General features: G+C 47.8%; 2 protein-coding genes, 1 long non-coding RNA gene and 3 other non-coding genes across 6 annotated transcripts; 5 read left to right on the plus strand and 1 right to left on the minus strand.

Moving 5' to 3' along the window:
* The first annotated feature begins 6,076 nt into the window (after positions 1 to 6,076).
* On the plus strand, positions 6,077 to 8,028 carry LOC100274049 (uncharacterized). Its single transcript, NM_001148429.1, has 2 exons — positions 6,077 to 7,119; positions 7,392 to 8,028. Exons 1-2 carry the CDS (start codon positions 6,549 to 6,551, stop codon positions 7,796 to 7,798), a joined length of 978 nt encoding a protein of 325 aa, NP_001141901.1. The 5' UTR covers positions 6,077 to 6,548; the 3' UTR covers positions 7,799 to 8,028.
* Positions 8,029 to 11,808: 3,780 nt separating this feature from the next.
* On the plus strand, positions 11,809 to 17,958 carry LOC103625992 (uncharacterized). Its single transcript, XR_552652.4, has 2 exons — positions 11,809 to 12,373; positions 13,194 to 17,958. It is a non-coding gene; the product is annotated as an uncharacterized lncRNA (long non-coding RNA).
* LOC111589468 (small nucleolar RNA snoR126) lies at positions 13,397 to 13,492 on the plus strand. Its single transcript, XR_004849887.1, has one exon. It is a non-coding gene; the product is annotated as a small nucleolar RNA snoR126 (small nucleolar RNA).
* Positions 13,703 to 13,795, plus strand: LOC111589467 (small nucleolar RNA snoR126). The gene has a single exon (XR_004849886.1). It is a non-coding gene; the product is annotated as a small nucleolar RNA snoR126 (small nucleolar RNA).
* LOC111589470 (small nucleolar RNA snoR126) lies at positions 13,867 to 13,965 on the plus strand. The gene has a single exon (XR_004849888.1). It is a non-coding gene; the product is annotated as a small nucleolar RNA snoR126 (small nucleolar RNA).
* Positions 14,919 to 17,746, minus strand: LOC100101540 (uncharacterized). Its single transcript, NM_001367392.1, is given in 5 exon segments — positions 14,919 to 15,730; positions 15,958 to 16,276; positions 16,587 to 16,641; positions 16,644 to 16,774; positions 17,445 to 17,746. Coding segments are annotated over 5 exon segments (1,284 nt in total). The 5' UTR covers positions 17,683 to 17,746; the 3' UTR covers positions 14,919 to 15,189.
* Positions 17,959 to 27,742: the final 9,784 nt, after the last annotated feature.

Here is a 27,742-nt window from a genome sequence, read left to right on the forward strand (position 1 = left end):
GGTCGCTCTTTCTACCGCCGAAGCCGAGTATATTGCCGCAGGCCACTGTTGCGCGCAATTGCTTTGGATGAGGCAAACCCTGCGGGACTACGGTTACAAACTAACCAAAGTTCCCCTTCTATGTGATAATGAGAGTGCAATCCGCATGGCGGATAATCCCGTTGAGCATAGCCGCACTAAACACATAGCCATTCGGTATCATTTTCTTAGGGATCACCAACAAAAGGGGGATATCGAGATTTCATACATTAACACTAAAGATCAATTAGCCGATATCTTTACCAAGCCACTTGATGAACAAACTTTTACCAAACTTAGGCATGAGCTCAATATTCTTGATTCTAGGAATTTCTTTTGCTAATTTGCACACATAGCTTATAAATATACCTTTGATCATGTCTTTTTTATGCTATGACTAATGTGTTTTCAAGTATATTTCAAATCAAGTCATAGGTATATTGAAAGGAATTGGAGTCTTCAGCGAAGACAAAGGCTTCCACTCCACTCTACTACTCATCCTTCGCCGTCGCTCCGCATCACTCTCCATCTTTGGTATAATCTTCTCTTATATGTTTTCCTTGCCAAAGGGGAGAAAGTACCTAGAAAGGGCCTATATTTCATTCCAAGTATCCGTTTTTGGCGATTCATGCCAAAGGGGGAGAAAGTATTGGCCCAAAGCAAAAGGACCGCACCGCCCACCCTAATTTTAAAAATTAATGATGTTCAATTGGTAAATTTCAAATTGGTATATCTTTATGTTCTGAAGGGGGAGCAAGTAGCATTCTCAAAATTGTTGTCTTAAAACCCTCTTGAACACTAAGAGGAGAATTTATTTGAGGGGGAGTTTTGTTTAAGTCAAAGGAAAAGCATTTGAAACAAAGGGAGAAAATTTCAAATCTTGAAAATGCTTCTCAAAATCTTATTCATTTACCTTTGACTATCATGCAAAAGGACTTTGAAAAGAATTTACAAAAGAATTTGCAAAACAAAACGTGTGGTGCAAGCGTGGTCCAAAATATTAAGAATGAAAGAAACAATCCATGCATATCTTGTAAGTATTTATATTGGCTCAATTCCAAGCAACCTTTGCACTTACATTACGCAAACTAGTTCAATTATGCACTTCTATATTTGCTTTGGTTTGTGTTGGCATCAATCACCAAAAAGGGGGAGATTGAAAGGGAATTAGGCTTACACCTAGTTCTTATATAATTTTGGTGGTTGAATTACCCAACACAAATTATTGGACTAACTAGTTTGCTCTAGAATATATGTTCTACAGGTGCCAAAGGTTCATCTACAAATATACTAAATCGACTGTCCAGAATACCGTAGATTATTCCGGACAGGAGAAGCTTTTTGGAAAAACAGGCCAAGCGCGGACCGTCCGGGCCCTTGCGGCGGACCGTCCGCACCACCAGGATGACCCTCAGATAGGACCAATGCAAAAATCTAAGTCTGCACTATGGACCGTCCGAAGGAAAAGAGCGGACCGTCTGGGACCTCGCGCGGACCGTCCGGCCTCAGGCGCGGACCGTCCGGTAGGTGAGGAACCGAAAAACCCGAAGGTGACGGGTTCGGAAAAATGAATTATAGCGTCCGCGCGAACCGTCCGGGGTGCACGACCGGACCGTCCGCGCCTAACTTTATCTGACATCTGACGACGCATTAAATGCAATATAGCCGTTGATATAGCCGTTACTGCTGACCGTTGCCTTTTCAGCCGTTGATCTACAGGGGCGGACCGTCCGGACCTGGCGGGCGGACCGTCCGCGCTCAGCAGAATGGGGTAACGGCTAGGAAGTGGTTGGTGGCTATAAATACAACTCCAACCACCTCCATTCAAAACATCCAAGCATTCCAACCTTCAGCATTCAATACAAGAGCTAGCAATCCATTCCAAGACACATTTAAAGCCTCCATCTCTCCAAGTCTCACAATTGAGAAAAGAGATCTTTAGTGATTAGTGACTTGAGAGAGAAAGTGATCCGTGTGTTATTTGTCGCTTGGCTTTTGCAATCGTGCTTTTTTTCAATCTTTCTTGCGATCAAAACTCACTTGTAATTGAGGCAAGAGACACCAATCTTGTGGTGGTCCTTGTAGGAACTTTGTGTTCCAAGTGATTGAGAAAAGAAAGCTCACTCGGTCCGAGGGACCGTTTGAGAGAGGGTAAGGGTTGAAAGAGACCCGGCCTTTGTGGCCTCCTCAACGGGGAGTAGGTTTGAGAGAACCGAACCTCGGTAAAACAAATCCGCGTGTCTCACTTGATTATTCGCTTGCGATTTGTTTTGCACCCTCTCTCGTGGAGTCTATTATATTTCTAACGCTAACCCGGCTTGTAGTTGTGATCATTTTTGAGAATTTCAATTTCGCCCTATTCACCCCCCCTCTAGGCGACTTTCACCTATACTTAATTATTTACGAAATCCCAATATCAAAATAGATAAGTGTAGGATTACGGGGAGGCTACGCTAGCGCAAAACAAAATTTCAACCCCATAATACCAAGAACTACTGCGGTTATAGGTCATGGAATTACCACTAGACGCGCAGAGCAGCGGAAGACGTCTCGATGTAGACGAACGCGTCGAGCAGTGCCGTGCAGTCGTCGGCGTCCTTCACGTCCTCGCACGGTTCGTCCTAGTGCTCTAGATGCAGCACCTCCGAGGTATCCACACGTACAGGGAGGAAGCGCCGCGTATCGAACTGCTAGGTTCGCGACGGCGGCTTGGCGAGGGCGAGAGGTGAGCGGCGGCTGCTCGTTTGCTCGTGGCAAATTAGGTTAAGCCTAACCGCGCCCCCGCCCCTCATTATATAGGCGTTATGGTGGGCTTCTGACACCGAGGCCCATCATTAACCCTAAAGCCCAGTCTAATTTCGGATCTAATCCGAGTTAGGCTTCCTTCCCCTTAAGTGTGTGACCCTATAGGTTCACGTACAAATAGACATAGCCCGAGTACTCTTACTTGGCCCAATAATTGACAGCGGCCTCTAGCAAGACATGTCAACTCCTATGCGCACGTAAAGATCATATCAGACGAACCATTGCAACATTACGTACATGTTGTTCCCTTTGTCTCACGATATTTGGTCTGGCTCTAAGCTGACCTCTCTTTCTCGATACTGTGAATTGGAATCCTTTCAATGGTTAACTCTTAACCCTAGCACGGCCATGCATTTCTTGATCCAATCACTCGAGGGGCCCAGAGATATCTCTCTCACAAAGAGAGGGACAAATTCCATCTTGACTGACCATGCCTCACAGCATGCTTCCTGACAAACCCAAAACTACCTTTATAACTACCCAGTTATGGAATAACGTTTGATAGTCCCTAAGTAAGTCAATTCACATCTTGAGAACATGCGACAATCTTGGGTCTAAGGATACAGTATTCATGTTGCAAAAAGAGAACTGTATTACAATATCTTACGTTGGGTCGGTCCAGCCTCATGTCATACATGCGCCCACATTATTAGTTTAACATCTCCATGTTCATGACTTGTGAAATGTAGTCATCAACTAATACATGTGCTAGTCATCGACTCTAACTAGGACATCATTTAGAATAACCATATAAGTAAAGAATCTCACAAACAATTCACATAATTGCTAATCAATACAAGGTGCCTTCCATGGATATTCAATTAAGCAATATATATATCATGGATACAAAGAAATATGCTCATCTCTATGATTATCTCTAGGGCATATTTCTAACAATAAGAACATTCGGCGAACAGCTTTCAAGTATGTTTTGATGAGTGACGAACTTTACCGCCGAACAGTCAATGACATCCTGCTTAAGTGCTTGGGCACAAATGATGCTATATTAGCCATGGCCGAAGTACATAAAGGGATTTGTGGTACTCATCAATCAGCTCCAAAGATGAAGTGGTTGTTGCGAAGGTCCGGTTTTTATTGGCCTAGTATGATAGCTGATTGTTTCAAGTACTACAAGGGTTGCCAAGTGTGTCAAAAATTCGGCGACCTACAGTTGGTCCCTGCAGCCGAATTACATACTATCATCAAGCCTTGGCCGTTCAGAGGATGGGGATTATACTTTATTGGAGAAATTCATCCTTCATCATCAAAGGGGCATCGGTTTGTGTTAGTTGCCACTGACTACTTCACCAAATGGACTGAAGTCATTGCTCTAAAGAACATGACACACAAGGAGGTAATCGAGTTTATAACTGAGCATATTATTCATAGATTTGGCATTCCCCAGACCTTAACTACAGATCAAGGTACTTCTTTTATGTCAAAGGAGGTACGTGAATTTGCTGAATTATACAAAATTAAGCTGCTTAATTTATCTCCATATTATGCTCAGGCCAATGGTCAGGCCGAATCTAGCAATAGGACATTGATTAATTTGATAAAAAAGAAAATATCTGATAATCCTAAACATTGGCATAAGATTTTGTCTGAAGTTTTATGGGCTCATAGGATATCTAAACATAGGGCTACTAAAGTATCTCCTTTTGAGCTTGTCTATGGGCAGGAAGCAGTGTTGCCTGTGGAAATAAGTTTGAACGCTGTCAGGTTCGCCAGACAAAATGATCTAACTGCTACTGATTATTATGATTCAATGATTGATAATATTGATGAGGTGACCGACAAGAGGATGATAGCTTTGGGAGCAATAGAAAAGGACAAGATCATGGTAGCCAGGGCCTACAACAAGAAGGTCAAAGCAAAATCATTTCAAGTAGGGGACCTGGTGTGGAAGACCATTCTGTCTCTAAGGAATAAAGACCGGAAGTTCGGAAAATGGTCACCAAGCTGGGAAGGTCCTTATAAAGTAAAACAGGTGATGTCTGGTAACGCCTATTTGCTACAAACATTACAAGGCAAGGACTTGCCTAAGGCTTTGAATGAGCGTTTCCTCAAACAGTATCATCCTAGTATGTGGCAAGATGCCTAAGAGAACCGATGTAATCACATCGAGTTAGTTGCTTTTGGTTTGCTCAGCTCCACCAAAAGGCAGGAGGGCATATGTTGAGCTCCATTTTGAGCGGGCGGACGGTCCGGCCCTGAGGCCGGACGGTCCGCGGTTCGGACAGTCCGCGCCTATGGGCCGGACGGTCCGCGCATGCGCAGAGCAGTTTAGGGTTCCGAGTTTTGTGCTATGTTTGTTGGCTAGATTTGCGGAATTAGCTCGGAATCCAGTCGTGTAAAGGGTCCAGCCCCCCTCCTCTATAAAAAGAGAGGTCTAGGGCCGATTTGGGATAAACAATCGAACCTTCAATCAATACAATTTACATTTTATCCTAGGAGTAGTTCTAGTCTAGTTTAGGTTTAGCTATCCAATCCCCAAATTCTTCGTCTCTCTTCGGCTCTACGTCGATTAGAGGAGTCTAAGTCGGCCGGCCCGAGCCTAGACACCACCTAGGATCTCTCCTCCCCGACGGGGTCCCTCCCGGGAGCGAGATCCAGACGCCGTCGGCGACTCCCGCCGCCTCTGCGTACGCGCGGACCGTCCGGCCCCCAGGGCGCGGACCGTCCGGCCGTCAGGCAGAGAAGCCCTAGCCGCGGACCGTCTGGCCCCAGGCCGCGGACAGTCCGCCCCTGCGCAGAGAGTACCACCGCGCCTCGCACCAGGCCGCGGACCATCCGGCCCTGCGCGCGGACTGTCCGCCCCTGTGCAGAGGGCACCGCCACGATTCTTGTTGAGTGTTTGACGCTCCGGAAAGGCGTCAACACCACACAAGTTCTAACTTAGCTGTGTCTACTGTCTAAAGCCCTCCACGGTGCAATAGGTTCTTGGGGACCCTTCTTTTGTGTTTTTTTCTAACCTGACGTCGACCAAAGATTTCGCCGATACTTTTGGGCTTTGGCGTCGCTAGCAACAGTGAAAGGAATAGTTTTGACCCCGTACAGGTTTTAGTAAAAAATGTAAACGCAGAAGTGTTTGTTTGTTGTTTTTTCATTCGGTTGCCAGTTTAGCAAGCCAGACGGGCGGTGAAAACCGCGCAATTCTCTCCCTGCTGTGAAAGGGATGCCACAATGGCGAACTACTGCGACGCATCAGATCAATCTGCCTGTCGCTGCATTCTGCAGACGACCCGAGACTCCGAGAGCAGCAGCAGGAGGAGGCCGGGGGCCGTTCTCCTGGGCTCCTCTCCTCCGGCTCCGGTTCTCCCTCCGCACGGCGTCGCTGTCGCCACGGGCACTGTCCTACAGTCCCACTCGGCCACTCCTCACTCACTCCCCTCCCGACCCACGTCTAGTCCCACTACCCAACAAGGCAACAACCACCGCGGGGACCCCCGACCCCGAGCTCGAACCACCCCAGGATATGAGAAGAATACATTTCCCTGTCCCTCCCCTACTCCTCCCACTGCCTTTCGTCACATGCGCACAAGAAACCGCGCCGCCCCCGAGGCCTGTGACCCCCACCTCTCCTCCAGCGCCCCGCCAAGCCGTCGCTGCGCCGCTTCCATGACCCTCGTTCCCCTCGCGACGAGCGGCATCGTCCCGTTCCCGTCCGTGGCTGGTGCCTTTTTGTTGTTGACCACCCGCTGAGCTGCTGCGTGCCCGCGCGCATGGCCGCCGCGAGGAGGCTCTCGGAGCTGCTGCAGGAGCAGCAGGAACCGTTCCTCGTCGAGACCGCCAGGGCAAGGCGGCCCCGGCGCGGGCGTGGCGCGGTGGGAGCAGGAGTAGCAGGAGGAGGACTGGGCTGCTGCCCCGCCGCCGCGTGCCGGCGGCTGTTCAGGCTCTGCAACCAAGGGTTCAAGAAGAGGAGGGCCGCCGCCGCCGCCGGCGGCGGCTCTGGCTCGGGCGTCGCGAGCGGCCTGAGGTTGGCGCTGAGCAAGGTGCTGTGCGGCAGGGGCATGCGCCGGGTGCTGCGCCTGGACGACCTCTGTGGCGGTGGCGGGTGCTTCTCCGGCGCCAGCGCCTGCGGCGCCCGCGAGTTCCGCCGCCTGCGCCGCTCCCTCGGCGACAGCGGCGAGTGCGACCCCCGCGCCATGGTCTTGCCTGGGGATGATGGGGAGGAGGAGCAGATGGGTTGGAAGGCCGACATGGACGTCGACTCGTCGCGCCAGCTTAGCCCGGTCTCCGTCCTGGAGCTGCACTCCGACGACGACGACGACGAGTCGCCGGTGCACTCGCACTGTAAGCTCCCTCTCACTCACGCATCTACTGCCATTCTGATTAATTCAGTTTCCACTTCGCACCTGGTCAGCTACTACAAGATAGTAGTATACCACAGTGTGGTACTCTATCTATTGATCCTGCAAGCTAGTTATCATTTCAAGATTCTCTCTGTTTTTTTTACTTTATTGTCTAAATGTTCCTCAAGTAATGGCAGAAGCTGAACTGAATAATCCACGCAAGCATGTAAAAAGACACTGCTAATTTGTTTCCTCTGCTGTTACTTCCGACAGGGGGCGACGAGAAGCCATCCACCTCCGGGACCGGGAGCTCACCTCCGTCCGAGTCTTTCCTCGGTCCGACTCCGACCTCCCCATGCTTCAGCTACGACCTCCAGGACAAGTTCTGCGAGATGGAGGTGGACGAGGCCGAGGAGGAGGAGACGGTCCGAACCGGCAGGTCCATCGAGGAGCAGGTCTCGTCGTGGGAGAAGATCGCGGGGGACATCTCGAGGATCCCCGCGATGATGGAGCTGGACCTGTCGCGTTCCACGCGGCAGTGGCGGGAGCCGGAGCCCGAGGTCAGGGAGGTCGGCGCCAGGATAGAGGTCCTCATCTTCGACGACATCAGGAGGGAGACCGTGTGCGACATGCTCGCCTCGCATTGTAGATTGGCGGCAGCAGCAGCAACATCTTGTTGATCGAGGGAGGACTGGACTGGAGGAGTGGTGTTGTGTTCGTCAGAAGTAAGGGGAAAAAAAGAGAGAGTAGAAACAGTAGAGGAGGAGGATGTGTACAATCTGAGGCTTGCTTGATGTGAAATTCTTTTTGCCCAAACGACGAAGCCTTGGACTCTTTGCCGCATCGAGTTCCACGCTGTTTATGTGTTTGCAAATATGATATTGGTGGCAAAAGGACAAGCTTGTTTATCATTTGTTAAACAGAGCAGCAGTTGAGGCCTTGGACTAAACACACCCAGGATGCATGTGAAAGCTGAAAGCAGCTGTCTGAAAGTTCAAAGCTGCAAAAGTGCGTGTCTGCTAGGTGTAAGAAAGAAAGAAAGAAAGTGAGACACTTGGTTCTCTAAGCAAGCAACAAACAAACCATTTTCCCAGGTAAACAGCAGGCAGATCTGCTGTGGCCCCAAAGTCAGAAGAGATGGACATATAAAAGAACAACATGGGCTTTGTTAACTGATGATGGGGCTTGTCCATTTTGTGACAATAGCACCGAAAGAAGTAAAGCACACACCACATTTGGAATCTGAGCAGTGAGCAGTGGTGCATTGAGAGAAGTGGGGGTGCCTTCCTCTAGTTCCAAATGGAGCGACTAAGAGGGTGTTTGGTTTCTAGGGACTAATGTTTAGTCCCTTCATTTTGTTCCATTTTAGTATATATATTGACAAATATAGAAAATAAAATAGAGTTTTAGTTTCTATATTTGATAATTTTGTAACTAAAGTGGAATAAAATGTAGGGACTAAAAATTAGTCCCTAGAAACCAAACATGGCCTAAGGAAGAGAGATGGGGTGGGGGTGGGGGGGGGCTGTGTTGTCCTTCTAAAAAAGGACAAACATCACGTTATTGTATACTTGTATAGGATGCCCGTTCATGTCTGTGTGCAGTGCGTGCCCACGTTGATGTGCAAGTTGATCTTCATTAATTACGGAGTCAAAGTGGTAGTTCATGGTTGGCAGTACAACCCCCTTCCTCCATGCTGCTGAATTACTGCTAGTCCGCTGAATTACGTTTGTTTGTTCGATGTGGCTTTAATCTAGCTACGACTTATGCAATATTTTGTCAAATATGAAAGCTATAATAGAATTTTAGTTTTTATATTTAACATTTTAGGGACTAGAATAGAATAAAACGAAGGGACATAAATTTAGCCCCTATAAACCTAATATCCCTTTCGTTTGGTAATCTCGGTAAACGTTGAATGCCTAATGCATGCTCGAAGTGGTTATTAGTAAAAGTGGTATCTGTTTTGAGAATGGGAGGGGAAATGCAACGGCTCTGCGATGTTTTTTTTTTGTAAGATCTGGATGTTTGCGTAACTATAAGCATGTATGCTGATTGTTTATTAGTTATATCTAATTAAGTTCCAAACTTCCTTCAGCGATATTGATAATCTGAAAACGGGTAGTAAATTCGTCGTTGTAGTAATTAGCTGTAGCTTCGCGCCCTGAGTGCTAGGCAGCTAGTAGTAGATACATACATTATCACCATCTCCTGCAGGACAACATAGATGCTGAAGTTTCACAGATAGTGCCAAAACTCCGAACAATAACCCGAAAACAGGGATTATGTACGGTCGCTGTTCCTCTCGTGCAGCCCCATGCATGTGTAATAACAACGAGCTCCCTCCCACCAGGCCACCACCCCCCATGGGCCATGCCCCCCCCCCACACGCTGATGCGAAAATGCAAAGCGGCGGTTAGACGGGGACAAGAGGGCCCTTCATTTTCATTTGGCGTCAGGCCATGGGCACGTACGCGCGGGACTGTTCGGGGATCCTCCCCTGTCTGTCTGTGCTGATCCATCTTGTTCGCGCAGCACTGTTCCTTCCGGCACGTCTCGGGCATCTCGTCTCATACTCTCTTCCGTTGCGGCTTGCGGGCCGGGGGCGGAGCCGCCGGGGCGCACGCTCCGGCTCCAGCGTCGTCACAGAACACGGGCGCGGCGCAGCCGTGTGTGTAGCCATGTGCCCCACATTAATTTCGCGGCGGCGGTGATCGCGCGTACGGCGCAGGTACACCGCGCGCCTCCATGTTCGTTCCATCCGGGTGGGTGTGCGCTCTGCTCGCCGTCCCGTCCGTCCGTCCGTCCGTCCATCCCCGCCCAGGCCCAGCACACGTACGCCGCACGGCACCATTATTTCGTCTTCACTTTTTTTTTTGTTACATATCAACAGGCCCTGTCCCTGAGCGCGCACTGGTTTGGCACGACACGACGCGCGTACGTGTGTCCGTCCGTACTGGGCCTGCACGCACGCACGCACGCACAGAGGTGATCCGCAGCGGGATTTTTTTTTGCCCCCTTATTCGAGCTAGGCCAACACGTACTCCCTCCAGTACAGGTTTACAGGTCGTTCTGGCCACGAAGCGTTCTACACCAAAAGAAGTCGTGGCACACGCGCCCAAGCGATTCTTCCTATTCTTTCCTTTGATACCCCTAATTAATTGCAGCGATTAATTGCAGCGCTCTTCGTTTTCTCCTCCATCGCGCGCCAACAGGCGGTACCGCGCGTACAGGAACTCGCGAAAAACAGACGCGCGCCAACGAAACAATGAAAAACCCACGGTAAAAAGACCGAAACGATGAAAAAAACAAGCAGCCACGGAGAATCGATACTGAGACCTGCTACTTAGCAGATGCTGGCAATAGCCAATCGGCTAAAGAAGTTTTGTTGATTTCAATCCACTTGCCACCCTATATGAGGGTAAAAATGGAAAAATTACTCCAATTAATGACTCCTTGGTAGACTAAATCTGGTCTTAAACGACTTCTAAACCTGTACCGGAGGGAGTACATACGTAGTAATGCATGGGAGCTCCGGGCCAACAACACGTGATAATAATGCATATATAGTACACGCATGGCTGCTTTGTCGTCACCGGTGGCGGGATATATATGCATAATCATTGGTTAATCATCACTTCCAGGCTCCAGCAGCAGCATGTGCTCCCACAGTTGCGAGCTGCGGCTGGTAGCACGGCGATATGCATGCCGGCGCACCTTCTGGCGGGCTTCCGTGCTAGCTGCCGGTAACGGTACGGCACACTGCCCGCGTTTACTACGTACGTGCTCGTCCATTCTCCAACTCATCTACCAGTTCGTACCCATTACTTGCCGCTGTTCCATCCTTGTACACTGTTCGCGCGCAGCTACGTTGCCTTGGCCAGTTTGGGTCGTGTCGTGTGGCGGCCGAGGTGCAGTTTGTTAATGGAATTGCTAAGATGCAAATTAACCCTGCACCAAGCAAGCGTTAATCATCATACATGGATGGACATGGACTATGCACATGCAGGTCACCACTCACCACTGCGGGCGCAAATTAAACACAGGAGACGCGCCGCCGCAGCCGGCAGTCTGTCTCTGCATCCACTCCTGCTGGCGTACGTGTTGCGTGCAGCCAGAGGTATAGACAGCCTCGGATGCCCTTCCACACACAGCCTCCAAGGCTCGACACGACATGCCTATCGGAGGAGCAGGCTGGTACGGACACGGTACGAAGCCAAGCTGATATCGGACCAAAAGTGCAAAACAATACCGGGCGGGCCTCGAACCGCCTGGTCTGCTCGTATCGTTTCGTTCGGACATTTCCCGTTCCTGCAGATCTCTCTCGATCCGCGCTCGTCGTGGCGACCTCTCTCCTCCAGTTCCCGTTCCTGTTCCTGAAATCAATCCCTACTTTCGCCATTTGTGTGTTTTCTCGAGGTTTTCGCCCCTCGTTTGGACGTTCCCAGATCTCGACTGAGGTTTTAGAGCAAGTCTAATAACAGAGTTAAATGCTAGCTGCAAGTATTCTTGTAGCCTGCTATTGAGCCCACTTATCTCTCTTACAGAGATCTTGACAGAATTCGTGTCATAATATCATATCATACTCGATGAAGAACTTTAGCTGCTAGGATTATTGGGCCGTGTGTTTTAGCAGTCCAAATTCCAGATCAGAAAGCCCAGCAAAAACGACATAGGGTTCCTAGTTCCTTCCAGAACCCCTGTCGCTGGCACTCGACTCCAAATAGGCTCGACACACACTCCCCTCGCTCTGAATCCGGCGGCGTGAAAGCCTTGCGCCCTTGCCTTGCCTTGCCTTCCTGCGAGCGCGAGGACCACGGCTCTCCTTCCCTTCCCGGCGTGCACCGTAGCCCGAAGACCGTCGTCTTCTCGCGTCTCACGCCGTTTGGTGCGTTCCCGTTCCCCGCGTCGGCTTGCCGTATTTTCTGCACGGGTGTCACTGTCATGTCGGACCCGTGAAGCGATTACGCCGCCCATGGGCCATGACCCTGCCTGGGCTGGGAGAACCCAACCGCAGCGTCGGCAAGCCAAGTCGATCCCTATCCGGCTATGGCTGCCCGCTATCCCCAGGCGCTCAGGCGGCGGCGTATCCGTTCTGTTGCAGACAGCAGGTCCTTCCTAGTAGCGCCAACGGCCGGCTACTGCACAAGTTGCCCCGGATGCGATGTGCCAAGAAGGCGGTGACGACGAGTTTCCCCTTCCCCGCACCTACGTGCTCTGCTACGGGAGCCACCCTTCCGCGTTGGTCTCCTCGGGTGAGTTTCCTGTGTTTTGCGTATTTGACATTCAGCTACATCATTGTAGACGACGACGGCGCATTTGAGCTGCAAATGGCTTCCATGCAGTTTAGTATGTACTGGCCAGTACTTCTGCACTTACAACAGCCCAGAGTACTTCCACGTTTGTGTTACGTACTAGTAATTAGCATTCTTAGGAGGCGGTGTCACTATCTCTTACAGGATAGGGTAGGTCAGGGCAATGCAAATTTTTTTTATGTAATCGGAAAGGGCAGGGCAAGCGTTGAGCAAGCATCATGATCAGTACTGAACAATTGGTTCTAGCAAAACTAAATATGTCAGGGTTCATGGGTGTAGTGATCTTGCAATATTTCTGCTGCCTTTACTATATTTCTACATCTTAACATGCTCTATTCTTCTCGTGCTCATTGTGGCGGTGCAAATTGAGTTGTTTAAGAGAACTCAAGGTTACGAGGAAATCTGGCATTTTCCCTGACCCAACTTTCTCCGACTTCCAGTGGCTAGTAGGTTTATGTTATTTTCAGTTTCCCTTTGTCAGATAGGGGTTGTTGGGGACTGCTTCACTTCACAAAATTCTAGCCTAATGTAGTAATTTTGGCATGTACTTGACTAACAACTTTTTGGAAAGTTGTTTTTTATCCATGTTTTTTGGATGCTCTTTGAGTTGCTCTCAATTCGACCCCAAAAAAAATGCACGACCAAATCTTTCCCAACGCCCTCCTCTTTGTTCGATCACACTTTCTTTTCTTGCTGGAATGTTTGCTCCACCTATTTATTAATGGGAGGTTGCTCATTTCTGTGGAGCTGTGGTTTCTAGATACGATGGCCATGGCGTTCTTCTTCCAGCTGCTCCCAGATCACCCCGGGGTTCTAATAGCCGCAGCCCAAGTAAACGATGGATTTCTGGTTACGCAGCCTCGCACATCAATTCGATTGGTGCAGCTCTATGTTGTAGCCATTTTTTTCTCTTCAATAATTGTTTGCTGAAACCTGGTGACGAGTACAGTCTCTGCTGCTGCGTGGCTGTGATGACAAAAAGGTTATTTGGTTGATTATGATTCTTAATGCCATTTAAGGATCAAATTGTGATGACCTATTTGTGCGTGTCTGAGCCGATGCAATGAAGAGTCCATTTTTGCTGACCGTTCTGCTGATCTTTCTGCTAAGGATTTTGCACTATTGTTTATCTGATTTTGGTCGTGGGATGGTAATCAATTCGGGGTGCAAGTATCCTTTTATCTGTAGCTGGCAGGATGAATGGCAAAGGGACCAATCTTGAATTTATGTTTGTCGATTGGATTTCTGGCATCTTTGGAACATCTGGCATGGCTGGGATGACAAAAACATACGTTTCTCGATCCTGATACTTGGTTTTATCAAGGACCAAACTTTGATGACCTTTGTGCGTATCTGAGCCGTTGCAAATGAGTATGTTTTCCTTATTTATTGTTACAAGGTTATGGCCTTCTGTGCATCTGGGTTATCCAGGGTGGCTATGGTGACACAAATGTTCGTTTCTCGATGATATTAGTTGTGTCAGAAGAACTTGATTTATTCAAGGTTATGAGCTCTGTGCGTGTCTGAGCCAGCACCTTAATTCTTTGCTTGTAAACTATGAACCTCTTTTGTTGCCCATGGTATACTTGAGTTCTGTTTGCCTGAAGTGAATGTTATTAGCTGCTTGTCTACTGTGATATTTGGAGAGTTTGCAGATCGGAACGGGTTGCTCTGGTCCAAATCATGACACTGACTGTGTTGTGGTGATAGAGATAATAATCACTTTTTTGGATGAGATATCACTATTACCTATCTTTATTCTTTGCACGAAAAGTATGACCTTTTCTGTTGTTCATGTCTTATTTGAGTTTTGTTTAGCTCAGTTTTGCTTTTTTATTAAATTTTGGTGACAATAATCTCCAAAATTATGCTGCTGGTTACTTGTCTGTTGTGATTTTTGGCGAGTTCTAAAGTTCGATAGATATTTGTGCACTGCTTCATCAGTCTTTTGCATTCTCAGATGTAATCATAGCTGTTCTGGATGATGATGTCAGAGCGGCCACGGATCCTTTTCTTGCATCGAATTGTCATACATGAACTTGGATTCTTTGTGGCCATCATATTGTCGTATACATGAACCTGGGTTCTTTTGTGGCCACCTGGCTGCTCTTTCTATCCAGGCCATGTTCCAATTATAATACATGAATTGCATATATCATTGACCAGAAACTATGTTTGGAACCCTGGTAGGATTGTTTTTGGAAAAGCACTCAAACTGTGTGATGGCAGTAGTTAGTTTTGTGGCTTGTCAAAGGGATTCCTACAAGTGGGTACTCTGCTGTTTTACGTCGCAGCCATTTTGAAGGTCAAATGACCTCAATGTTTGCAACGGGAGCTACATGGTCATCTGTTTAACATGTACTCGTATTTAATATAATGATGACACAGCTCTCCTGTATGTTTGAAAAAAAAACAAGAGTCAGAAAAGCGTGCATGTAGTTTCTTGGAACCTTGTTTACTAGAGCTGGTTCTTCAAACAGTTTTCTGTCAATCAAAGTGGTTGTCTGAAGTTCCTGTTGAAAGTGGAACATGAAACATCTAGCAAGCAAGATATCATCTGACACAAACTAGAACTTGTTTAAGATACAGCCGTATCCAGAAGAACTGATAATTCAACTAGCTAAATGCTACGTAACAGAAATACAAATGTAGATAGCAAGCATGCATGGGGCAAGCAATGTGGTCATAACCTTTTTCTGACCATTGTTTGCCTACATGATGGGATATCTATGTCAAGCTCTTCATGGATTGAGGAATCATGGTGCATGGTCAAGATTCAACAACCAACCATATGACCTTGGTTTACACTTGCTTAAGTCCTTGCTATTCTTGGAGTTCGTTAAGATTTCGCCTAGAGGTCCACCTTGAGGCATCTCCCAAGAGCTTGATATGCAATCCTGCTTCACCTGTGTCATGTTAGGTGTAAGGCAGGTAGCTCTTGGACCGTCTGCAGAATAGAAAGTCGACGAAACTAGCACGGAATCAGAATATTTGTTCTTTTCTGACTCCATCTTCTCATTCTGGGCTAGGCTGAAATTTTGAAGGACTGATTGGAGGGATTCAGCATCATGGCGCTCTGTAGAGGAAATGCTCTTGTGGCTAGGCTGGTTGCCACCCCAGGCTTTCAATATTGTGTCTGGGTTTGACTCATTTTCCAGTGTGGGGCCTAACTTATCTGGTTTGTTTTGCTGCTTCAGCTGAGAGAGCAGGGACAAGGTGGGTTGGCTGTTCGTAGAAGTAAGCAGCAAAGAGCTATCTTCCGTCGGTTTGTTTGCTTTCTCTCTGCTCAACATTGTCCTGAAAATGAGTACAAGGTTGTGGAATGGGAATTATTATGACTGCTAAGTGGCAACTAAAATAAAAATTAATATTAACTAGAACCTCAACATACTAACATTATTCCAGGATGCATGCTCTTAATAGGATGCACAAGTATTAAATTGGGATTTTATTATTCAGATATCATGCTAAAATAGGGTGCCTTATATAAGGAGATGACTCTGGTGTAAGAATATAGTATTTACCTGTTTAAACTATCTGCCCAATAGCTGACAGTGCCTGGCTTGGAGTCATTAACTTTTGCCTTCTTCAAGCTACCTTGTGGCCCAGCACATGGCAATGAGCCAGCAGCAGCAGGCACCTCCTTGGTGGTCTTCTTAGGTTGATTTTCCACAGGCTTTCTTGAACGGTGACGGTTTCTGTTGATGTGCCGCTCACAGTACTTGTGATCAGCCATTGCTTCCTTGGAGCACCGCCACTTCTTTCCATCCGTTCGTCGGCATCTCCCAGGTTCTGGGTCAGAGTCTGCATTTGTGTAGCCTTGATACAGAGGCCTCCAGCTCACTGCGTTAGAGAAGTCTGTCAAGCTCTGGCATCTATATTCAAAGCATTACTGTGGTTATCCTTTATGGCATACGAGTGTTTAGGTACAAAATGGTGGTTCCTTTTTGGTGTAATATCTTTGAAATTCCATGGCATTCATACATTGAACCTAATGAGTTGCAGTTTCAAATACTACAGAGCTGCCACTGCCAGCATTTTTTGTTTACCATGTAACGCTGCACCTTTGCAAAGTAATATTTCTCTTCTATCTTGGTTGGTTGCAAGTGCCAGTAGTTTTGAAGTAGAAAACCTTAGTTTTCTGGTTCAGTACCTCTATTGGATGATCTGAAGCTCTTGCTGATTGAAATGAGCAGGCTGGAAGGTATGGGGGGGCCTTTGCATTGAGGTACTTGTATATCAGAGCCTGGTGCTCCAGCTCCATCCACTGCGAGGGAGTAAATGGCATCTTGGTCCTGGACAGCAGGAAAGCCTGCTCACCTGGGCCTCCAAAATCCAAGCCTAGATGACGGTGAAACAAGGAGAATATTTTAGTCTGACCAAATCTGAAATGCTGAAGCAAACAGCAACCTTATCTCCAGAGACAAAAGTGTGAAGGTAAAAAAAAAAGCAGATGAAATGTTTACAGGCAGCCTTGGCGGTGAGGGAGGGGCCCAGGGCCCAGACCCCAGGACCCAGGGAGAGCTCTAGTGCTTTGCAAATCCCTATTGCTGCTAGGCTAGGCCCCTCCATATAAGGTAGCACTCATGAGCGCTCATCAAGTTCAATGAACGCTGCACCGCTGTTCTCCTTTTGACTTTTGCTTTTCTTTTTGAATATTATTAGGCCATTCTCAGTGTACAGAGACTGGCCGCGGTGAATCGTTTAAACGTAGAACTGTGCGTGACACTGTTAAACAATATTTGTAGATTGAAGTTTGGCATAGGAGATGAGAATGGTGATTAGGAGAGAGGATACTCTGTCTCATCCCCTATTTTAAATTTCGCGTCCCTATTTTACACTACCGCTAGAGACCGTCTTACTACCCCTGTCTAACATGTTTTGCAGAGAACATATCCATCCAAGAACATGCACATGCGGCGTGATATCTCCGTATGGATGGGAACTGGGAAGGAAGAATGAAGATGCATGAGGGAAGATGTGTTGATGAGGACTGAGGAGGCATCCAAACCTGAGTGCAATGTGTGAGCCGCCTTGGAGAACCTGAGCATCTTCTCCTCGTCAAGGAAGGGGGAGGGGTAGGGGGCAGCAGCCGCAGCCTGGGTGAGGCCTGCTCGCTTGAGAAGACCCAGGTCGCTGTCCCTGGGCGATGGCGCGGTGATTGCGATGCCTTGCTGCAGCCCCAGCACATCTCCGACTCCGAGCTCCATGGCCACGACACCGGCAGCAGCGCAGAACTCAGCGCTCATTTTTGGGGGAGAGGAGCCTGACGAGAGAGTGGATGTTGGTGTGCATTGTTGGGGACAGGCTGGTGAAGAGAGAGAAGGTGGGTGTGCTTTTCTAGTGGGAGCCTGGGAGGCAGGGGTGTGGGTGGGCGCTGGGCGGCTTAAATATCTCCGGTCCTTTCATCCATTCTTTTGTCTTTGCATGAGTTCCGAGAGTTTTTTTAGCTCAATACAATGCTGTACAATATTTGGTTTATGCCAGTGAGTTGTCAGCGAGTACCACCGATGGTGTAGCAGTGAGTTGTTAAGGCTATCTGCACTTATTATATTCTAAATTCCTACTCTAAAAATAATATTCTATCCTTCTCATCAACATTTTAAAATACAGTAACCAAACTCACACATCCATAATCACTCTATATCTTAACCCAATTAAAAATATCACATTTTTTATCAATACATATATCAAACACTCTTACCGCTGGCCCCACTGCCCATCTCCTCACCTAACATAAGAGCACAGTGAAGTATGAGAGTATATACTCTACAAATGAAGGTTTCTCTTGCCCACTCTAAATTTAGAGTACTATGTAAAGTATATCGCTGCATCTGCACACACAACTCGATCCTAAAGGGTATCGTGTGCAGTTGTTGACTATGGTCAGCCTAAAGGAGAATATCAAATCTACAACCAAAGGTACCAGTGTTTTCTTTCATCGCCATTGGTGTGAACGAACTCATATGTCATGTACTCTCCTCATAAGCTTAAGGAAAAGGTGTGGTGTATTACAGTTGCAAGATATAATTAATACCAACTTGGATCATTTTTTACCGAGCAATTTCGTTTCATAAGGAGGCAATAACTGTGTGTTGAATATAGGTTCAAGAGACAATCGTAATATATGAGAACATTAATGATTTTGGGGGTGGGGGGGAAGCCATTAGCAAGGATCTATATGCTAGAGAGAATCATTTGATTGTCGCCACCACCTCTCTCCCAAGGGCCATGGGCATCCAAGACGTCGTCGTCGTCATCGTTTCTCTCATTGTGATGGCATCACATTGTTTCATCTCCACCCGCGTGGATGTCGTTGAGACACTATTACTGTTACGGCGTTGATCGACAACAAACTTGAAGAGCATGGGTGAAATGATGTTGTTGCTTGTGTGTGAGGACGTACAACTACTTTTACTACATCGACACACTCTCCCGTTGCACTATCTGTCTAGTGGTAACGATTCATGATCATCTAGTCGTATATCATCTTGGGTGAACATGATCGATATATTAGTGTGTTGCGTAAATATTTTTCTATAGTGGTATTGGAGCTTGGTCATGCACAGTTTTTTTTGGTCTAGATGATTTGTATATAGACGATACACCTACTAGATTGGAACCATGAGGTCGTTGTTGGTATAATCGCTCAGCTTGTTTGCCGCTACTATCTAAAAACACCATGGGGGTCATAAGATCTATTTGCTTTTCCTCCTAATCGATTGCACAACCTGTCCCTACCGATTAGAATCACAACTGGGACTTAAACTATCTCCAGCAGCTTATCCATCCACATACTCATATTCGAACTCCATTCTGCAAACAATTCAGTCTACAATGCAAAAACAGTGTTTTAGTTAAGAGAACATATCTGATCCACATGGAAGTTTAGTGCACATGGTGCACATATTAAATCAGCATCACTCATTTTAAATCTAACGTTTCTAGTTGTCTGGTATATTTTGCTAAGGACACCCTCCGACGTGGAGGGATGTAGTGGTGGAAGGTGATATTTATAAATTGCAATAATCAACCAGATACATTAGATCTAAGATGGATGGTGATGGATTGTGCTGATTTAATATGTGCACCATGTGCACCAGATATGTCCTCTTTAGTTAAACTATGAGTAGACTGTTGCAGACGGCCTTACACTACACATCTTTTAGGGCGGGAAAGACAGAGGATCCGAGTTGGGTGTATACAATCGTTCTACTTCACACGGTAGTTACTGTCAAAATAGTATTAAGAATGTCTAGTGTTCATCTTAATTTGACCAACCCGACGAAGTTTTTATAACGATTTTATGGATATGATTGATGAATTTCCGCGTGGACTTGGTGGTGGAGATCGTCGTTTGATTGCATACAACGCATAGGTTGTTTAGGTAATACCTTCGCAGACCACACGTTAGTATACAGTTCTCCGGCTAACTTGGTTTTGTAGGGAATATTATAAATAGTATGACCTAAATATCACGGCCATGGATGGAAGATTTCACCATGTCTTGGTTGAAGCGTGATATTAATGTTTTAGGGCGTGTTTGGCGCCTAAGTTGCGGCGGCCGAATCGATCGTTCCAACTGCGACGGGAAAAGTGTGGCTGGTGGCGGCGGCTTAGGCCACTTACCAAATACTCCCTCCGTTTCTTTTTATTTGTCGCTGGATAGTGTATACACTATCCAGCGACAAATAAAAAGAAACGGAGGGAGTACGCCTTTAATGTCTCCATACTTTGGTACAGCGTGTGGGCGGGCGGGTACGTACGCTGGGCGTGGGTGAGTAGAACTAGGGCGCTGGTACTCGTAAACTGTTGGGCTTTGTATCCTTGCAGCAGGTAAGGTAAATACGGGGAAGTAAATGGCGGGCTTCATCCATGTGATCGCCACAGGACCAAGAGGCAGATGTGACGCTGAAAACGGGGGGGGCATTGACTCGTAGAGAAAGGAACTTCTTTTTTACTGCTTGAGCCTTGTTGTTGTTTACCTGTCTTGGTGACGGTAAATGTGGTGCCATCTCATCTCTGTGAAACGGTGAAACCACCTACAGGCTACAGCCCGGCCCTGTGCGCAAACATGGCATATGGCCCCGCCAAAGGCAAAGTACGTGCTGCCGCGCAGGGAGCCGCAGGCGCTTTGGCAGAGCCGCTCGCAGCAGCAGACTCCGCTCGTCCACCGGTCCGCCGCTGGCCGCTGCCGCGGTCACGAGGAAGAGGTGACGCGCTTTTCATCCATGCGGTCTCTCTCTCTCTCTCTCTCTCTCTCTCTCTCTCTACTTACAGTCCCGGGCGGTCTGGGTCTGGGTCTGGGTCTGGATCTGGGCCTGGGGGTTCGTTCATTGCCCAGCCAGCGCACGGCGCGCAACCCCGTCGGTCGTCCGCTGCTCCTGCTCTGCTTTGCCCGCCCAGTGAAATGCCAACGCCCGAGGCCGGGCCAGGGCTACTCGCGCGTTCGCGAAGCCGAGCGGCCGGGCGGATGGACCAGTTTCCGGCCCCTCCCCTCTTCATTGCCGCAGCACACAATTTGCCCTAGCAGATCGTTGCTCCAGAGCCCCCCGTGCTCGTGCTGCCTGCCTGCCACATGCGGCGCTGCCCTGCCCTGCCCTGCCTGCTATCTGGCGAGCAGAGCAGCCAAGCCCAAGCATCATGTGAGTTTCAAGGGGAGAGGGGGGTCTGGGCCCCGTGACACTGGCACGCACAGCACACGGCCAGCGTCTTATACGGCGCGGCGGCCCAATTTCTTCGGCATGACCATGGCGACGAGAGACAGAGGACGAGATACAGTTTTTTTCTTCTTTTTAGGCTATCCGCACTCATACTACCCTATTTCTCTACCCTAAAAGGAATATTCCATCCTGGTCAACGAGGTTTTCTACTCTATCCAATAATTCTCTGCGGTCACAATTACTCTATATATCTACCCTATACCAACTACCACAGTCCACAGTATGCACGTGTCCATTCTCCAGATTCCCAACGAGGTGGGGCCAGCATATAAAAAGCCAGAGCCTGATTGGACCGAGCACTGCCCTCCACGCTCCACTCCCGACACCTATTCCTATGGTCAGTTTAGCGCATGTTTGCGTCGACGCTGGATTTAGGGTTCTAGAATTGGAGAGAGACAATAGAGTAGCGTATTCAGCTCCCCACTGCAGCCCTCCACTCCACGCTAAAATTTTAGCGCAGCCTTTCCAGCTCCCACTGCGGGCAGCCTTAACGACTGTAGTGGCGGGGCGGCAACGACATTGCCAGCGCCCAGCGGGCAACCACGTGTTGGCCGGCGCTTGCTTGCACTGGAGTAACGAAGAACGATTGTTGGAGGAGCTGTGACTGTGCATGAACAGTATAGAAAGAATCTCGGAGGAGGTGGACCAAAGAGAGGTTATACCTATAAGACATGACAGGAGTAGCTCAATCCACACCGTGTGCTGCTGCCGTGGGCCTCCTCTTCCATTCCACTGTTTCATTCTGTTTATCCGCGCCCTCAATGGTTATTGCTTATGAACAAGAGATAGAAATATTCTTGTATCTCGCTTTCGCCACCGCAAGGTACACGTACGTACGCTCCCACCCAGAGCAACTGCGAAGAAATAACAGAGAGAGAAGAAACGGGTGATAAGCTTACGGCTAGTTTAGACACAAGACAACAACAAAAAAAAACTTTATAAATAAAGGATATAAATGGGCCATGCATTAATAACGAAGAACAACTAAGAGCATCTCCAACAATGCCTCAAACTAATGCCTCAAATCGAAATATAGGGCTCTACACAGAAAAAATCACTCCAACAGTGTCTCAATTCAACAAATTTTATGAAAAAACTATAGGGCACCCTATCAAGTGCCTCAAATATAATACACCGTAGTGGGCTGTCTTATAATCTAGATTTGGGGCTTTACTGTTGGAGTGGAGTGTCTTGTTGGTGCCCTAAATTCTATAAAATTTACTTATTTTTAAATTATAATGCATTTTTATAGGTCACGTTGTTGGAGATGCTCTAACTACTAGTAGGCCAGTACAGAGGTAGTATTTGGTATTGCTGCCAATTGTGCCGCGTCGCGCACGAGCCATCAATGCGATTCGATGCCTCATGTGCCCGCTGGCCGTTTCCCCCTGAGGCTCGCCAACGGCGGACGGGACGCGTGGCCGCGTACGAGACTCCGACGCCGCTGCGATCTCGGCAGGATCCCGTTTGCCGGTCTTTGTCGCAGCGTACTCGGCAGCCGAGGTGGACGAAGATAAAAGACCACAGTTTTTTTTAAAAAACATAAAAGTTTACTAGTAAAATTCTATATAAAGAGATCGACGCACCAGAGAAACAATCACTTTAGCTGACGCCGCGGTCGCTGTTTTTATCCCATCTCCACCAGATTCTGTATCTTATCCACTATTCACTTTCTCTCCTTACTACTCGCACAACTTGTCCTTATTGGATGATATCACGATCGAGGCAACTAATGCATATATCTATCAGGTTATTAAGTCCAACAGATCCAAGTTAGATATCCTATTATCGTTCTGCCTCATGTGATAGTCAATATGATCGACGGTAAAAATAGAAGTGTTTGGAATATCTCGAAATCGGCTTGATATGATTCCTTTTGCATAGAACTTATAAATTATTTGGTCAAACCATTTTCATACCACACTGTAGTATCTAGTCCTCCTGGCTATATATCTTGGTTTTGTAGGGGATACTATGAATGGTATGACCTAAATATAACGCTCACAAACGTGGACCTGGTGATAGAGACCGTCACGATAAATGGTCATATTGTCTTGCATTAAATATGACCACTAGATAGGTGTCCGTGCGTTGTTACAATTTTTATATATTGCATAGATATACCTTGTTTAAATATGGTAGTTGGTCAAACACGATCCAAATCTTTAAAATCATATGTGCGCTATTTGAACTGGTCGTTGTGCTCGATCTGAATGGGCCTACCACGTAAACAGCATAAAAATGCATTTTATATGCCCGATGAGAAATCACAATTCCAATCCATGCGTCGTCTCCCATGAGATGGCTCGGACGGCACCGAACTGTAGCCTATGTCGCTGCCACACCCTCCTCCCCTCTCCACCTCGCTGTCACCAGAGTAAGCGGTCAAAAGTCTAGAGCGACTTTATGAGGATGGTGGCGGTGGCGCGGTCCTCCTCGTGACTTCTGGTCCCGTAGGCATGGTGTGCGTCGACGCCATGATGGGTGCTCGCGCTGGTACCTCTCCCCTCCTCAAATCAAACAACTACAATCTCGAATCAAATCTAACTAATTTCAAGTTTACCAAACCGAAAACTATGTAACTCAATCGATGAATTGACAGTTCTGTTATGCTGCCACCTGATAGCCCCGCCAGCATGGAGCATCGTCTTGCTCTTGCGTCGCTGCCGGACTACAGGTGCGCATCATTAGTGTATGGATATACATATTTAGATGGGTTGGACCTAATGGACGGCCCATGGTCTGGCACGGCCCACCGTCAATCATGCTCGGGATGGCCGATCTGATCATGGTGACGTGCCTGAGCCTTAGGGTAGCGTTACTGCACGCTGCCAGGGAAAAGAGACCGCACATCAAAACAAGTATTCTCCATGCCCTGGTAGGTACCGCGTAGGTAGGGGTATAGCAAATCCAAGTGGCTGGAGGCCCATGTCCATGTGCGGCGCGCGGGGGTGCACGTCACGCATGCCGCGGACCACTCCTGTGCTGTGCCCGGCCGGGGAGCAAGGTGCCCGAGACGAGACGACGTCAAGCGCCGGATCGCGCGCCGCTGGACAGGAGGACAAGCAGTCAGCAGCGAAGAAGCCGGGCACCGTAGTCTACTGTTCACATGGTGGTGTCACGGCCGCACACGGCGTGCTGACCTGCCGGCGCCGGGGACACACCGACTCACCGAGCGCGCGCGGCCGCGTTTTCTTTGCAGCTGTGGTCGGTTTGCGTGCTCAGCAGTCAGCACCGTCCGTCTCGTCCCGTCCACCCTGCGTCACGCGGCGAGGCTCTGCTTGCTTCTTGCCTGCGTCGTGCTGCATGCCGAGCGCGCCGCGCAGGCAGGCAGGCAGAGGCAGTCCACAGCACGGCGGCAAGGAGATCGCGGCTATTCCGTGGCTGTGTTACGGTATATCAGTAGCTGGTGGAGGAAACGAACAAATATCTTATATACCGGGGTTTCTTCTGGACCCAGCTACACAGACGCGTCAATGCCTCTTCTGTTTCTTTCCTGGGTGCCCAGTAGGCAGTACGTTTTCCGGACCACCGTTCTGGACGAGGACGACGCACTCCAAACAGTCAATACTCGAGACAGCCAGACAACCTGTAGTGCTACGGCTAAAATTAAATATCCCTCATTGTATCTATATACATAAAAGTTTAGCGTCATTGCTCCTCGTGTACGTCTGTCTCCTCGTATATCTCGCTCCTCCTGCGTACGTCAACAAAACCGAAAAAGATAAGAATCATTGTACAATAAATGTTGCAAACGATACCTTGTTGTAGGAGAAGATACCTTGTTCTAGGAGAAGACCGTCTCCGACAATTACTCTTATAAAGAACCTATCATGTACCTTAAATTCTAGAGAAGATTCTTATTGTTTGTGTGTCCACCAACGTTTTCTAAACGGTTCTGTAAATTTAGAGAAACTACTAGATCCTCTCTTTATAGATTTTCCGATCTCTCCTCCCCTCTATCCATTTCGATACTTTAAACAATATATTTAATAAAACTATAATATGTAAAATATATTTGAGAGTATGATAAATATGTATCTATAAAAATTTAAAATAAAATATGTCTATAATAAAAAAATTTACATATAGACGATAAGATATAGAGAACGTTGCTGAAGAGGAAGGAGATATAGATGAGATAATCTTTTAGAGAAGAATGTAGAGGACGAATATAGAAGATGAATATAAAAGACGTTTAGTGGTGCAAGTGGTGTGTATAATTATCCGTTCTGATCTGATCCAAATCCTAATTATACGGATACGGTGGAGGAGTTTTATATCCTTGCGGATATAGATAATCCGAATCCGATCTACATGTGGATACAGAGTAGGATATAGCATCACCAGTATCCAATGAATATGTAGTATCCGATATTTCAACGTGGATTATACTATGCTTACAATAGGATAATATCCAATTAATTTAGCAAGAATAAGAGAGACAGAGAGTTAGTCAACAATGATTACAAATCTAAATTTTGCTCACTACTTTTGTAGTCCTATTAAGTATAGATGAACTTCTATTAAGTTTTTTTTTCTATCAAGGTGTGACGAGTGACATAATGCTATTTATTATTTACCTACTTAGTTATTTAAAGCTATATTCAAGTTATGTAGTCACTTATTAAACTTTAATCTATAAATTATTGATCATTATAAAAAGGATTAATTGTATACATGCCACTCAAATTTTTACAAAATTAGATAGCTAGTTTATTTGGATGCAACTTTATGGCATCCAAATATACCAGCTATCTAATTTTACAAAATTTTCTATAAAAGACCTAGATATATATGTATAATCCGACCTTTAAAATTTGCTTCCGCTCCGACACCGGTCCAACTCTGTACCATTTCCGATATCCTAAAAAAAACATATCTATATTCGTAACCGCATAATATCCGCTCCGTCTGAATCCGACGATAAAAATAGAATTAGGATATGAAAAAGGCGTTATCCGCTCCGATCCGGTCCGTTTGCATCCCTAAAGATGTTGCTGGAGGCAACATAGCAGTTGGAGTTGGAGTGCACTAACTCACTTGGTACAACCTTTTGGCTCCATGTCTTTATAAAGATTGAGGTACAAAATTTGACAAAGGCAAGAGCTATGGGGAGGGATCAAAAATAGACTTAGAGAGTGTTTGGTTTATAGGGATCAATTTTTAGTCTCTTCATTTTAGTTCCTTTCTATACTACTCTATTAAGAGTCTAGCGTCAGCGTGTACATCCTGTCCCCGGCTCCGCCCCCGCCTGCCCCGCCTGCCCCGCCTGTGTCAGTCGCGTCCGCACGCCCCCTCCATGCAGCGCCGATACGAAAAGGAAACCTGCACAAGGAAATCGATGGAATCCACGGCTGCCGTGCCGGACCCGGGAAGCAATCACCGCGATCGTCTCCCGCGCTTTCCATCCATGAATCCACGCTCTCGCCCCTTGTAGGAATCACGGCTGGATGAGATACGTCCTCACCATCAGCTCCTTCCATATTCGTCAGTAGGGACTTTTGTTCATCTTCTCTCAATAGTGTTTTGAGTCCGACGTCTCTTCCTCCCTCAACTCTGGTCCACTCCAGAACCCTAGGCGGCACCCACGGCCCTCGGATCCAGCGTCCTAGAGCCTCCACCCGTGCAACATCGGGGTTGCCGCATGGCTCTCACCTTCGATCTCAAGCGAGGCCTGAACTTATCCGGCCGTCGTGAGCACGCGCTCGAACTGCACCATCGACAGCCGCAGTTGCGAAGAGCGGAAGACAGGCACCGGCGATGGCCTCCACTGTCGGTGAAGCTGACCTCTCGCCGCCTCCGGCTTCAGCGTGTGCGGCAGCAGAGTGTTAACAGAGTGGCGAGAGGAAGAGAGAAGATTTGGGGAGAATTCGTGATCGAAGCGGAAGAACAGGATTCTGCTACGGCTTCTCTCCGCCTCGTTTTCCCTCGTTGAACACGGCAAAATTTAAATACTGGCTAGCGCACGTACGGACAGCACACACACAACACGGCAGGCATAACCCATTCTGGGCCTGTCATCTCGGCCCGTACGCGCGTACTCCTTCTTGGCCCAACTTCCTTCACCTGGTCCGCTTCGGCCGACACAGCTCGAGCCGTTCCCGCCATCTCCTTCCTGACACAGTGCGACGTCTGGCTTCACCGAGGCGAGATAGTGCGGCGTTGGGCGAAACAGTGGTGGTCCTCCTCATCCCGACGGCAGGAGGTCGAACACCTCGTCGGAGAAGAGGAACCGGTGCGCCGCAGAGACCAGCAGTGGGAACGGTCCCCTGACCGCACCAAAAGCTTCCCCGAGGAGTACCGTGGTGACCTGCGGTCCGGCCCCTCATCCGACTATCCGAGGGTGTCGAAGCGCCAGCGGCGACTGTACGGACTTCGTTTTTTATACTTGATGATTGCCGGGCCACGAACGCGAAGCGCCTGCAGGGCTCGGGAGGGGCGAGCGGGGAAACGCCCCAGCTCACTGCACCATGCGCGTGGCACAAGTTTGTCTCGTCACTAGCCACTACTAAAAATCCCTGGCAGGTAAGCTAAGTTTGGCTGGTTGATCCAAATATGACCCAAGCATCCCTAGGATTGGAGT

The sequence above is a fragment of the Zea mays genome, chromosome 5, assembly GCF_902167145.1.
Source record: "Zea mays cultivar B73 chromosome 5, Zm-B73-REFERENCE-NAM-5.0, whole genome shotgun sequence".
Lineage (NCBI taxonomy): Eukaryota > Viridiplantae > Streptophyta > Magnoliopsida > Poales > Poaceae > Zea > Zea mays.

Excerpts from the sequence above, each read along its gene's own strand:
- LOC100274049 (NM_001148429.1), top strand. The coding sequence starts at position 6,549 with ATGGCCGCCGCGAGGAGGCTCTCGGAGCTGCTGCAGGAGCAGCAGGAA. Across the intron at positions 7,120-7,391 it reads GTCGCCGGTGCACTCGCACT|GGGGCGACGAGAAGCCATCC; the intron begins GTAAGCTCCCTC and ends TACTTCCGACAG.